A 13,974-nucleotide genomic window follows, 5' to 3' on the forward strand; every position below is an offset into this window, starting at 1 on the left:
CTGGAGAAACGGGCTGCTCGTGGCAGGTGCACTCTTTGCTGGGTAAAAAACTGGCTGGATGGCGGGGCCCAAAGAGTGGTGGGGAATGGAGTGAAATCCCGTTGGCGGCGGGTCACAAGTGGTGTTCCCCAGGGCTCAGTACTGGGGCCAGTTCTGTTTCATGTCGTTATCAGTGATCTGGACGAGGGGATCGAGTGCACCCTCAGTAAGTGTGCAGACGACACCAAGTTGGGCGGGAGTGTTGATCTGCTTGAGGGTAGGAAGGCCCTACAGAGGGACCTGGAGAGGCTGGATCGATGGGCCGAGGCCATCTGCATGAGGTTCAGCAAGGCTAAGTGCCGGGTCCTGCACTTGGGTCACAACAACTCCATGCAACGCTACAGCCTTGGGGAAGAGCGCCTGGAAAGCTGCCCGGTGGAAAGGACCTGTGGGTGTTGGTCGACAGCTGGCTGCATATGAGCCGGCAGTGTGCCCAGGTGGCCAAGAAGGCCAATAGCATCCTGGCTTGTATCAGAACCAGCATGGCCAGCAGGACGAGGGAAGCGATTGTCCCTTTGTACTCAGCACTGGTGAGGCCGCACCTCTACAGCTGCTGGAAAGGAGGTTGTGGCGAGGTGGGTGCCGGACTCTTGTCCCAAGTAACAAGCATTAGGACGAGAGGAAATGGCCTCAAGTTGTGCCTGGGGAGGTTTAGATTGGATATTAGGAAAAATTTCTTCACCGCAAGGGTTGTCAAGCATTGAAACGGGCTGCCCAGGGACGCGGTGGAGTCCCCATCCCTGGAGGTATTTAAAAGACATGTAGGTGTGGTGCTTAGGGACATGGTTTTGTGGTGGACTTGGCAGTGTTAGGTTAACGGTTGGACTCGGTGATCTTAAGGGTCTTTTCCAACCTAAATGATTCTATGGTTCTATGATTCAGTGAGAATGAATCCAAAATATAGCACCATGCAAGCTCCTGTGAAGAAAATTAACTCTAGCCCAGTCTTAACCAGTACACCAGGGCAGCTGTGAGTCGCTGAGCCAAGGTGGGGCCGAAGGCCAGGGCTGGCTGGCGGGCGTGCCTGTGATGCGCTCTGGCGCCTGTGACAGCACAGGGGACAAGTCACAATGGGGGCGGCTCTAAGGGGCACCAGCAGGCAGCGCTGCCCCAGTACGGCCTGGGCCAGTGGTGAGTGCGCACGCGGCAAGAGGCCAGGCTGGACGAGGGCAGGGGCAGAAACGCGGGCCCCCGGGGGGTGGGTTCTCAGCCTGCATCGAGGGCCCAGCCGCTCGTGGGAGCGCCTTGGGCAGGGCACGGTGCCGCCACCGCCGGGGCTGGTCGCAGGCCTTGCTGCCTCCCAGCTGCCTCGTCCCCTCTCCTACCTGCCCGCAGCTCCCTGCGGCTCCCGTCCCCGCTCCCCCCGCCGCCAGCTCCCTCCCTCTCAGCCCCACTGAACCCCTTCTCTCCCTCCTCCTGCAGGCCATGGCTGCCACAAAATTCCTCACCCTGCTTGTGCAAAGCATGATCCAGCACCCGCAGATGGTCGGTGATGAGCTGGATGAGGCCACGCGCGAGCGCATGCAGCAGCGTGCGGTGCAGCTGAGCCAGGAGATGAGTCAGCTGCTGCAGGAGCTGGAGCCGAGGCCCCAGGAGCAGAGGCCCCAGGAGCAGAGTGGCGTGGCCTGGGGAGCCCTGCTCTTTGCTGCCTTGCAGCAGTGGCAATTCTGGGCCGTTGCTGGAGTCCTGGTCCTGCTCTTTGGCCTCTGCTGGTGGCTCAGGAAAAGGAGCTGTCAGCCAGCCAGCAGCAGCGATGAGAACCAAGACGAGGAAGAAGGCAGCGACCACGAAGATGCAAACGATGTGGGAAGGTTTTTTGAAGAGCACATACAGTGGCCAGTTCAGGACCTGGCCAAAGTGTGCCAGGTGGCAGAGGATCTGGTGGGTGACCTCCTCAATTTAAACAGATCGCTCTTGGTAAATAATTTCTATCCTGTGTTGCAACCAGCCATCGGGGTGGGCAGTGCCTTTGAAGGTTGGAGTCCCCGTGAGAATGATGTGGTCTACCGCCTGCTCATACCTATGAAGCCCCCACGTGGGCACGCCTTCCACCTGGAGCTGGGCAGTGCAGGGCAGATGCTGGCGAGGGGCTCCTGCATCCGTGTGGAACTGGAGTGCACATGCACGGGTGGGTGGCTGGTGGGGGACATGCTGTGCTTCCTCCACCACCCCGAGGAGGAGCTGAGGAGAAATCAGTGTCCCAGCCTCCTACGCACCCTCTGCACTGGCTCCTACCTAGATGTGGAGAAAACTGCCCTCTGGTTCCACCACTTTGTGAGATCAGCGTGGGTGGTGGTCCCTGGGTCGCATCACTATGATCTAAGGGTGCATCCCTCCAGCCGCTCCTGCAAGCTGCAGCTGACAAGAACAAATGCCTCCAGGAGAACCCTTGTCATTGAGATGATGTTTGGGGTGCAGCAAGGTGACTCAGACATCTTCCTGAGCAGCCAGAGTACAGAGGCCATCTTCACCCCAAGCACAATGTGGTCACAGAGCTGTGCCGTAGCAGAGGTGAAGTTCTTCAAGCATATGGCCAGGCAGGCCCCAGACGACAGCTTCCACCTCAAATGCCTGCAGCTCTGCGCCCGCATCCTGGTGGGCACAGGCTTTTCCACCTATGCCTTGAAGACAGCTGTGATGCACCTCCTGACCACCACACCCCTGTCAGGCTGGCGCAGGAGGGATTTCCTGCTGCGCCTGGAGGATATCATGCGGTACTTGCGCTGCTGCCTGGAGGAGAAACGCCTCGACCACTTCTTCTTAGGCAATGAGAGGGTGCCTGAGGAGATCATCTTGCCCTCGTACTTCCGAATGGCTGAACCGCTCAACCTCTTCCAGCGCCTGGCACAGGATCCGGACGCCCACGCTGAGGCACTGCGTGAGTTTGTGGAGCTGCGAGATCGGCTCACAAGACTGCTGATCTACGGCCGCTGAAAGAGGTCTTCATGCACAGAGCTGTGTTTGCGGGGCTCACAGCTGACGGCAGACGACTACCTCATTCTGCAAGGAAAAGAGAGGAGAATGTGGGACATGGAAAGGAAAGGGCAAACCCTGCGCAGCAGCCCTCTGCCGAGAGTGGCAGCATTCTCCTCTTGATGGTCTCCCCAGCATAGCAGCTGGTGGCAACTACAACGGCGATCAGATGACTTTTGGCCCTGCTTTCCCCTCGCAATGCCTATGCCCAGGGTGGCAAAAAGGCCCAGAAATTCTTGCTGGCAGCTCCGGTTGTGCAGGCACCAAGCGAGAGGCACCGCTGATGTGCTTTTGTGTGTTCACTAAGGTCTGGGTGGAGAATCTGACAATCCTAGACACTCCCTGGGGAGCCGGTGCCGTTGAACTGAGCACGCTGGACATGGAGAACACACTGCTCATTCGGCAGAGGGAATTGCTGCCCCACCTCTCCTCCACAGCAAAAGCACACCCTGGGGAGTCAGACCCAATGCAGCTGAAGGGGCCATTGCAAGGAGCCTTGCAACAGAGACTCCCGTCACCACCTGGACAGCGACTGCCCCCGCCTCTTTGAGAGAGCCCACTCTCTCTGGGAGCTGTACCATGTGCAGAGATGTCAATAAATCACTTGTTTAACACGCAGACGCTGCGTCTGTGAGTGTCTGTGCATCACGTTGTTGGGGAACACGGGCATAGGGTGCTGAGAGCTCAGCTGCCACAGAGTTGGGGAGCATTTTGCAGAAGAGGTCATGCGGTGAGCACTGGTTTCAATGATTCTGTAACTAAGGCTCCACCACCTGTCCGTGCTCCTGCGTTGGGGCAATCAGAATCATTTGTCACCCTCTACACCCGTGCACATTGCCTCTGTGCTGTAGGGAGCCTGAAGTGGCTTCCTTGGGAGCCATACGCAAACCAAGCCCTGGGAGCCTGACAGCAGTGCCCTTGGGCGGCCCCAGTGAGGTGGGTATCATGCTGTCTGAGTGGGGAGCCCTTTGCACAGTGAAAAAGTGCCATGTCTGCAGAGCAGTACTCTGGATGCTCTGGCTCCTGTGTGTGTATGAGGCTCATTCACCATACCCTCTCATGACCCACAAGCTCAGGCTCCCACCACCTTAACGAGCTAAATTTAACACATGCAGCAAGTTTAAAGAAAGCTTTTGAGATGTCTCCAATTCAAAGCATGCGCTTGTGCAGTCCATGCCTCATTTATGAGAAGTAGTGGCCTGACAGCAGCTGTGGCAGAAGAGGTGCACTCATACCTGTATTTGGGTCACCTCCAGTGGAAATCCAATGATGGTATATGGGTGAAGATTTGCAAGCTCTTCGATAATTGTTACACCAAAAGAACTGTCTAACTGTCTTTGTCCAAGTGCTAGAGAAGGCCAGGCTTCTCCCCATTTTCAGTTATAGTTTGCAGAACACGGACAGTTCTTCCACGATGCGCAAAGCTACCAGAACCTTCCTTGCCTAATGATGGATCTTTGGAAAATTAAGTTGAAATTGAGATGAGATGCTATCTCTCCGCATCTTTCACACCAGTGGTTCTCACTCTGTGGCCCAACCTTTCCCCCAAAAAAGGTTGTTTTGCTGCAAAATGGCCATAATTACACTGCATTTACCATGCACCTTTTCTGGTTCAAAGAGGTAGAGCGCATTATGGTTTTGGTATATGAAGGCAAGAAGAGAAACATGTTATTTGAGTAAGATCTCCCATGTAAATTTTTTCATTTGAATACATCCATGATATTCTTGTTTAGTGCTTTGCATCCCTCCAGCTTCAAAGAGCAAGCTCTGAGCTACAGTTAATGAGAGTTTGCTGATCTCTCCTCTTGAACCTGTTGCTTGTTTCTTGGGGCTGTTTCCCTCTTGTGTACCTTCGAGCTTTTGAACCAATGAAAATGCTTACCTAGCAGGTTCATCTCGCCAAGTTCTTTTGATCAAGGCCAAGGCTGAGAATCTGGGGGACAAAGAAGAATGACAAGCACTGATTGAGACCATGAAGACAATGCAGTCTGCTCAGTCTTCTGCATCCCAACAGATTGTTACCACAAAGTCAGGCTTGCCAGTGACCCAGGCCAAAGCACTTTCATCACACTAATTGGTTCCCATTCCAAGAGGCCCCAGGTTTCCCAGGCTCTTTGGCAATTTCCTGTTGCTTCCTCAGAGTTGCGTACCCTTCTGCAGTCTCTTCTCGGAGAGGGGTATCCTGGACTGAATTTTCTCCTTTTTGTATTCTGTAAAAATCCTGAGCCACTGACAACTCTGGCCACAGCAGCATTATTAAAAACTTTTCTTGACCAGTCTGTTTTCTAACTCCCAGAGAATAACTGGCACAGATAGCCAGATACTGCAGGATCTCCGTCCCGGTTGTGTTCAGGCACAACTAAACACGCACTGCACAGCCGTCCCAGCAGTGCCCCAGCCAGCAGCTGTCTCTTGCCCAAAAGCATGCTGCAGGACCTGCCTGGCAGCACTGGCAGCTTGCTGCCAGTTGTCACCTTTCCCTGAGTCCCTTGGCTGTCATGCTAGAGAGACACGATTCCTCTCAAGAAGGGAATTGGTACAGTCCGGCACTAGTTCCTGGGAGTCCCAAGATGCCAAGGAAGGAGGGCTGTCAGGACCAGGCTGCATAAGAAGGAAGGTTGATGTCTGGTTTTCTGTGCGACTGTGAGGACCTTTAAATGCCAATAGTCTGTAGGCGTGAGGGACGCTCATGTTGCAAGCTTACAATTGTAAGAAAAGCTCGCAGTGAAAGAAGTGCTTCAGACAGTACATAGATTCATCCATGCCTGGCAGTATTCACTGAGTAATAGCCAGGTCGCAATTGCATGTGAGCCTGCAGGCCATGCCAGTGGCCCTGAGTAAGCATGCCGAGAGGTGTGGCTAGGTGCAGGGGTGGTTAAGGACAGTGTGATGTCTAAAGAGGATTCCATAGGTTATACTGTCCCTGCCTGTGTGCAGAAGCTGCTCTGGGGGCACTTGGTTTCAAGAGGTGGGTGCCCTGGCTTGGCAACAGCCTGATGCTGCAGTTCTCTTGACAGATGTCAGACAGCTCTGTCTCTGATGACACCCATACACTGCACCACACCACAGCTGTCCAGCACCACATCTCTCCAAGAAGGAAGGCTGAGGGAGATTTAATTGCTGTCTTCCACTACCCAGAGCCTGTCTTTTCTCAGAGGTGCACAGTGAAAGAATGTAAGGCAACGGTCACATATTGCACCCAGGGAAGTATGCCATGAAAGCAGACAAGCCCTGGAAGAAGTAGCCAGAGAGGGTGGGGATCTCCTTCTTTGGCAACATTAAAAGTTTAGCTGGACAAGACCCTGAGCAACATGTTCTAACTTTGGTGTTAGCCCTTCTTTGAGTAGGGGGTAGACTAAAGACCTCCAGGGGTCTCTCCCAACCCAAATTCTCTATGTTACTCTGTGACAGTGAGGATCAAATGGCCTTGGTGACCTTCTTGTGTGAGTGAAAGACCTTATAGTGCAGGTGTTTCCATTGCTCTGGAGGCCTTCAGGTGGAGCTACCAGTAGCAAAAGCATCGTCCAAAGATTGTTGGAGAGGGCACTGCTAATGGTGGGGGGAGTCTTTTCTTTGATGATGACAACAGCATAGATGAACTTGTACAAAACTGCGTTACTTGAATCCCTAATGTATATGATGAACAAAGAGCGAGCCAGGACAGATCCCCAAATGTGCTGTTAGTGCTGGTAGATATATCGCTGAGCAAAAGGAGGTGCTGTTTACAGTTGCCAACACTGTGGCCAGGAGTCACCAAGCACTTGGGCAGTTTTCCATGCTCTGCTGCCTGGCACAGCAGCCTTTACCTCCTGCATACTAGCGCTCTTATCTCAGTATCAGCCAGCTAGCAAAGGCAAGTGACCAGCTTCAGCATTTTCTTCACTCATGGAAATCAGCCCATTTCCTTGACAGCTGATAGCTATCCACAGGAATTTGGCTTTGCAGATCTTAAATAACAAACCAGGAAGTCTGAGGATCTCTGTTGAAGAAAACTTTAGCATAAGTGTTTAATAGCCTGGCATAAGATCACAGCATAAAAACCAAAATGGCCCATGTTAGAAGACTGAATGTTCTGACCACAGTTATGAGTAACAGATATTTATAGGAGAACCATAAGAAAGTGTAAAAATTAAGGTCATCTAATGGTTTTAGCCCTAAGCACAACAGGAAGTACAATCACAATCACGTGGTAAGGTATTTCCATGGCAACTGATAACATTTTCCATTAAGCTGGAATTAATTTCAGGCTATAATCTGCCTAAGGACACAGAACGCATAAGGATGCAGCAAGATAGCTAACGTCATACGTAGAAAAAGGAAATGGCTGAACTGTGGGTGTGATGGGAGTGGGAAGGAGTGAGAGCAGGACTCGGCATAAGAAAACCCTTTCCCAGCACGTTGTGTCACAGGCAGGAAATGCTCCCTGCCCTCCATTACCACCGGATGTCACTACGTGGGTTCCCCTGCAATGGACTGGGTAAATAATGCAGGTGCAAGAAGTCTGTGTCACGTCTCTTTCCCTGGTCCCATAACTGCATCATGGGTCTCTCCTAGCTTAGGAACAAAAAGTATTAATTAATTGCCTTACCAGGCACGCTGCCTCCATGATTGCCAGAGACCTGCCCAGCCCCCCAGGGCTTTCCTCCACCCTGTCCATGGCCCAGGATCCCCCTCCAGCCCAAACCAGGGCTGTCAGTCCCTGTCCCGGTGACACTGCAGGTTGTGAGTTTCCAGCTTCCCCCAGCCTTGCCCAGCCTGGCCATGGGCTCCTACGAGCCAGGCCCACGAGTGGGCCAACATCCCAGCCCATCCTTGGCCTGGCCCTTTCCCCACAGCCCTGCCTGGCCATCCCTGGACATGACTCTGAGCTGCAGATTGACTTCCTGGCTTGAACTCATCCTGCCTTGTCACTATGAACCTGCTTGATGATCTGCAAGCGTGATTGAACCTGCTGAGGGTCTCCAGACCTTCCCTGCTCCCTGGATGGTGGCAGTGGGACAGGCCTTGGTGTTAGCACACTCAGCTCCCGACTCCCGGGCCTTGAGGGAGCTGCCGGCCCTTGCTGCACCCTGGCACAAGTGTCCACAGTGCCATGATACCTAGGTTCTGCTGCAAGTCCTTGCCAGGAAACTACGCCCCAACTCACCCACAGCCTCCTGCACCCTAATAGCTCCTGTTGTTGCTGTAACTGCAAGCTACAGATTAAGTGGCAGTCGGGCAGTCCCAAGGGAAGGTTGAACTGGTCCAACAGAAGTCCTCCTGTCAATTTATGAGTTGTGGAGAAGTGTTACTGCTTGATAGCTGGATCTGTTGGTTTCCCACAACTGAAAACTACAGTGATGAGGCCTCACGTCCACTTCTTCAGCTCCTTCTTGAGGAATGAGTGGCATTGAATAGATCTATCAGTCCAGCTGGCCCAAGTTCTTGGGGAATGTGAGATAAGAGCTGCCCTCAACAGCGATTTGTTTTGATTAACTAGCATGTAGGAAGGTTATATTAACTTGCATCTAGGCGGGATGTATTCATGATCTCCCAGTGCACAGGGATAATGGTGGCTGGTTCATCAGATAGACTGTCCCCATTTACCTTCCCAGCTGTCTAGACAGGTTATCACTCTGGTTATGAAGCAGGTGTGAGGTGCCAGCATCAGCCCTCGGATGAGGATGTTGTACCTACAGCAGCTCCCAGCACTTAGGAAGTGCTCAGGTTTCATGACTGGGGTGAGTGGTGTCAGGCAAGCCCAGCGTCCAGACCCCTGAGGTGGGAAGGAGTCAATAACGGTGCTTTGGCTCAGCCCAGATCCCCCTTCTCTCAGTGACTCTCATTCAGTAGCTATAAGTGGCACACCTCCAGCAGCCTCCACCAAGAGCATATTTTGCAGCTTTTAATCTAGGCAAAATAAGGAGAGGAGCACAGTCATGGCTAATGGAAATTATTCTTACCTTTATGAGGAATGGCTTCAAGTGGACCGCTCCACTGAGTGAATATGGGTTCCCCTTTTTTTTCTTCCACAAAGCAACTTATTTGTGAAGATCCCAGTAGTGAACAGATACTGTGCTTTCTCTCCCTCTTTCCCTCTGTGAACAAGTATGAACAAGATGCTGTGTGATGGGACACTCCTCTCATGTCAGAACAATCTGTAGTGGTTATTAAAGATTTGCAGGCAGGCATGAAGAAACAGACTGAGAAAAATGATGTGTGTTCCCTGTTCCAGAGCTAGAGGAAAACAAAGGTCAAGAATCTTCTGAATGCTTCCTTGCAGTCAAGGGCTTCTGGAGATGCATGCACAAATAGCAAACCTGCTATCTTGGAGATGGGGCTAGAGGAAAACCCAGTTTAGTATATATACATTTCAGAGGAGACAGCATGAGAAAGATGAGGTTTCCTGGCACCTTACCCACCCTGATCAAACCACTGCAACTGAAGTCAATATCAAAATTCTCACCATCTTCCATGAGTTTCATGTTTCTTCCATCCATTTTCCCCTTAGATGTATTGAGGAAAGAATCCATCTGTATTACCTCATGTCTGCTGTGCAGACAGGGAAATGCTGCATTTGTACATGTAAAGGGATTTCTCTTGTCTCACAGGGCTGGGAATCTGAGACACACAAAAGGGTGAAGCCATAGGTGCTGTTATTTGTATAGAAATACTTTAAATCTGAAGAAGAAACACACCTTCGACACCCTGTAGCTTCAAAAGAAGTGAAAGGAAACATGACACATCTTGTTTCTATAAACTCTTTTCCAGTAACTCTAAAGAAAATCTTTAAACTTTAAAGGGTTTGCAAAGCTACTTACCTTCATTCACAGTTTTCCTGTTTTCCTCTGAGGTCAAACAGATTTATGTGTGAAAGGACAACCTGCACTTGACAGAGTGAAGCCATCTGCCACTTCTTGTTTACACCAGTTCTGAGAAGCTAATCCCAGAGTCTCTGCCTTTTCTTGTATTTTCAAACTCAATAAAAAAACAAAGGCTTGAAGAGCAGAATAGGTGGCACATTTTAAAGGCTTCTTCAAAGGTTGATTTGCTCCAGTGTTTTCTCATGATTAAAATAGGGCATCTGCTGAAATAACAAAGAAATAGTGCACAAAGCAGATGAAAATGCTGGAAAACCTAAGGTCAAGCGAGTTAATCTGAGTGTTAAGAATGTCCATGGTACAGCCAAGGTTGGATCTGTCTGGTATCTCTTCCAAAGTCAATATCTTCATTCAAGGATGTTGCTCTCCCATCCTACAAATTCTTCTCAGTGGCAGCCAAATTCTCACTGAAGCTGATGGGAACAAGATCTGACATTTACGTGAGTTCCCAATGCATGGGAACCATCCTTCTGAAATCAGTAGAGGCTACATTACTGTAGGTAACAGAATTATAGAATCATAGAATCATTTAGGTTGGAAAAGACCCTTAAGATCACCGAGTCCAACCGTTAACCTAACACTGCCAAGTCCACCACGAAACCATGTCCCTAAGCACCATATCTACATGTCTTTTAAATACCTCCAGGGATGGGGACTCAACCACGTCCCTGGGCAGCCTGTTCCAATGCTTGACAACCCTTGCGGTGAAGAAATTTTTCCTAATATCCAATCTAAACCTCCCCAGGCACAACTTGAGGCCATTTCCTCTCGTCCTATCGCTTGTTACTTGGGACAAGAGTCTGGTACCCACCTCGCCACAACCTCCTTTCCGGCAGCTGTAGAGAGCGATGAGGTCTCCCCTCAGCCTCCTCTTCTCCAGGCTAAACAACCCCAGTTCCCTCAGCCGCTCCTCAGAAGACTTGTGCTCTAGACCCTTCACCAGCTTCGTTGCCCTTCTCTGGACATGCTCCAGCACCCCAGTGTCTTTCCTGTAGTGAGGGGCCCAAAAACACTGAACACAGTGTTCGAGGTGCGGCCTCACCAGTGCTGAGTACAAAGGGACAATCACTTCCCTCGTCCTGCTGGCCACGCTGGTTCTGATACAAGCCAGGATGCTATTGGCCTTCTTGGCCACCTGGGCACACTGCCGGCTCATATGCAGCCAGCTGTCGACCAACACCCTCAGGTCCTTTTCCGACAGGCAGCTTTCCAGGCGCTCTTCCCCAAGCCTCTAGCGTTGCATGGGGTTGTTGTGACCCAAGTGCAGGACCCGGCACTTGGCCTTGCTGAACCTCATACAGTTGGCCTCGGCCCATCGATCCAGCCTCTCCAGGTCCCTCTGTAGGGCCTTCCTACCCTCAAGCAGATCAACACTCCCGCCCAACTTGGTGTCATCTGCACACTTACTGAGGGTGCACTCGATCCCCTCGTCCAGATCACTGATAACGACATGAAACAGAACTGGCCCCAGTACTGAGCCCTGGGGAACACCGCTTGTGACCCGCCGCCAACTGGATTTCACTCCATTCCCCACCACTCTTTGGGCCCCGCCATCCAGCCGGTTTTTTACCCAGCAAAGAGTGCACCCGTCCAAGCACAAGCAGCCAGTTTCTCCAGGAGAATGCTGTGGGAAATGGTGTCAAAGGCTTTACTAAAGTCTAGGTAGACAACATCCACAGCCTTTCCCTCATCCACTAAGCGGGTCACCCTGTCATAGAAGGAGATCAGGTTAGTCAAGCAGGTTAGTCACATACAGTGATACGGCCAAGCATTTCTTTATGAAAAGCTAAGTCTGTCTTACATGATATTCTCTGGAACATAGGAAGTCATGGACATCCCATCATTCTTAAACCAGGGACCCCAGGCCACCTGGAGGACCTTGATATGAAGATCCCCAAGGAGCCTTGAGGCAGGTAAACAGCACACAGAGGGAGTTTTAGAGTTCATTGGAGATCTCGTAGGTTGGTGGGGAGATGAAGGCACAGCTGTGCACTCACCACGTAGGAGATATATCAGTACCTCATAGAAGCCACGACTTAACTAGGAAGTCCTGACAAATGCAATGATGAAGGAGGGCATAGTCATACTCCAAGCCAGGACCAATGAGTATGTGCTTTTGAGTGGGTGTCTTGGTACGTTCATGCTTGGGGGCGACGAGTCATCAAACTCTTGGAAAGGCACAGAGATTTTCAGCCACTGAGTGGAGTCTTCTCCTAAGGGAGCCAAGAGTTTAATGGGAAACACTCCAGGGAATGATTAGGGAACCAATCCAGGCACACTCAGAGCCAGAGGCATTAGTGACTATCTGCAAGCACTCTTCTATACTCATTATCTGGTCATGTCAGAAAAAAATAGAGTCTAGGAATTCTTTAAGACATGCAGACCCTTGGGGTCATCCACTGTTCCTGCCACTGAGACACAAACAGGCAGGGCATGTGTGGTCTGCCCAGTGGGCAGATAAGCACCACACAGTCGCTCACTCACTTCTCCCTCCACCCTCAGTGGGACAGTGGAAGAGGAAAAGAAGAATAAAAACAAGAAAACTTGGGGATCAAGATAAAACAGACAAACAAACAAACAAGGAAATTGTTTAATAAGTGAAGTATAAGTGGAAGGAGAGGGAATAAAACAAAACGAAACAAGTGATGCAAAAGCAATCACTCACCACTTCCCGTGGAGAGACCAATGCCCAGCTAGTTCCCAAGCAAAAGATGGCTAATCCCCCTAAAGCCCCCACTTTTCCCTTTTATTGCTGAGCATGACGTTATATGGTATGGAATATCTCTTTGGTTAGTTCAGATAATCTGCCTAGTTGTGTCCCCTCCCAATGTATTGTGCACCCCCCAATCTATTCACTAGGGGGACAGAGTGAGAAACAGAGAAAGCTTTGATGCTGTGCAAACACTGTTCAGCAAAAGTTAGAACATTAATGTGTTATCAGTACTGTTTTGGTCAAAAATCTAAAACACAGCAGCGTATGAGCTGCTATGAAGAAAATTAACTCTATCCTAGCTAGGCCCAGTACATCATGTCATATGACAACACTGTGACAACCTCTTGGTATGCCATAAAAGTGTGAAAAGAACCTCAAAACCTACAGGTTTGATCCTAAAGGGTGTACAGGCTGACATGCCTCTAACATTCGTGGGGATTTTGCCTGGATCGGATCTCTGGGCCCCAGCAAACAAAGCATCTGTGTACTGATTCCAATGGGACTTCTCTATAATGAAGTCTTTCATGACATCACAGGATCACAGGATAACTCAGGTGGGAAGAGACCTCAACAGGTTTCTAGTCCAACCTCCTGCTCAAAGCAACATGAGCTCTGAGGTTACTCAGGGTTTTATACAGCTGGGCGTTAGAAAATCTCCAAGGATGGAAATTGCACAACCTTTCAGACCCTCAGGTTCTTTATCTCAGAGCTGATCCCCAGTAAGTCAGTCCTCAGCCTGTATCCTTGCAAGACATTCCACTTTCCCAGGGGCATGACTTTGCATTGGTCCTTGTTGAATTTCATAAAGTTCCTGTTGGCCCATTCCTCCAGCCTTACTAGGTGACAGACCTGCCTGCAAGCACATCGCCTGTCCTCTCAGTTTGCTGGTACCTGCAAACTTGCTAAAAGTACATTCCGTCACCTTCTCCAGGTCACTGATAAAGATGTTTAACAGGACAGACCTCAGGACAGACCTCAGAACAGACCCCTGTGCTACTACACTACACTAGGCAAAGTACAACCTATTAACCATTAACCTCTGATTATCTTTAATATTTTTATCAATGATCTGGACGAGGGGATCGAGTGCACCCTCAGTAAGTGTGCAGACGACACCAAGTTGGGCAGGAGTGTTGATCTGCTTGAGGGTAGGAAGGCCCTACAGAGGGACCTGGAGAGGCTGGATCGATGGGCCGAGGCCAACTGTATGAGGTTCAGCAAGGCCAAGTGCCGGGTCCTGCACTTGGGTCACAACAACCCCATGCAACGCTACAGCCTTGGGGAAGAGCGCCTGGAAAGCTGCCTGTCGGAAAAGGACCTGAGGGTGTTGGTCGACAGCTGGCTGCATATGAGCCGGCAGTGTGCCCAGGCGGCCAGGAAGGCCAACAG

General features: G+C 50.9%; 1 protein-coding gene across 1 annotated transcript; it reads left to right on the top strand.

Moving 5' to 3' along the window:
• The first annotated feature begins 1,260 nt into the window (after positions 1–1,260).
• Positions 1,261–2,973, top strand: LOC143162885 (inositol 1,4,5-trisphosphate receptor-interacting protein-like 1). Its single transcript, XM_076343451.1, has one exon. The coding sequence runs from the start codon at positions 1,465–1,467 to the stop codon at positions 2,971–2,973; it is 1,509 nt and encodes a 502-aa protein (XP_076199566.1). The 5' UTR covers positions 1,261–1,464.
• Positions 2,974–13,974: the final 11,001 nt, after the last annotated feature.

The sequence above is a fragment of the Aptenodytes patagonicus genome, chromosome 7 (genome assembly GCF_965638725.1).
Source record: "Aptenodytes patagonicus chromosome 7, bAptPat1.pri.cur, whole genome shotgun sequence".
NCBI lineage: Eukaryota > Metazoa > Chordata > Aves > Sphenisciformes > Spheniscidae > Aptenodytes > Aptenodytes patagonicus.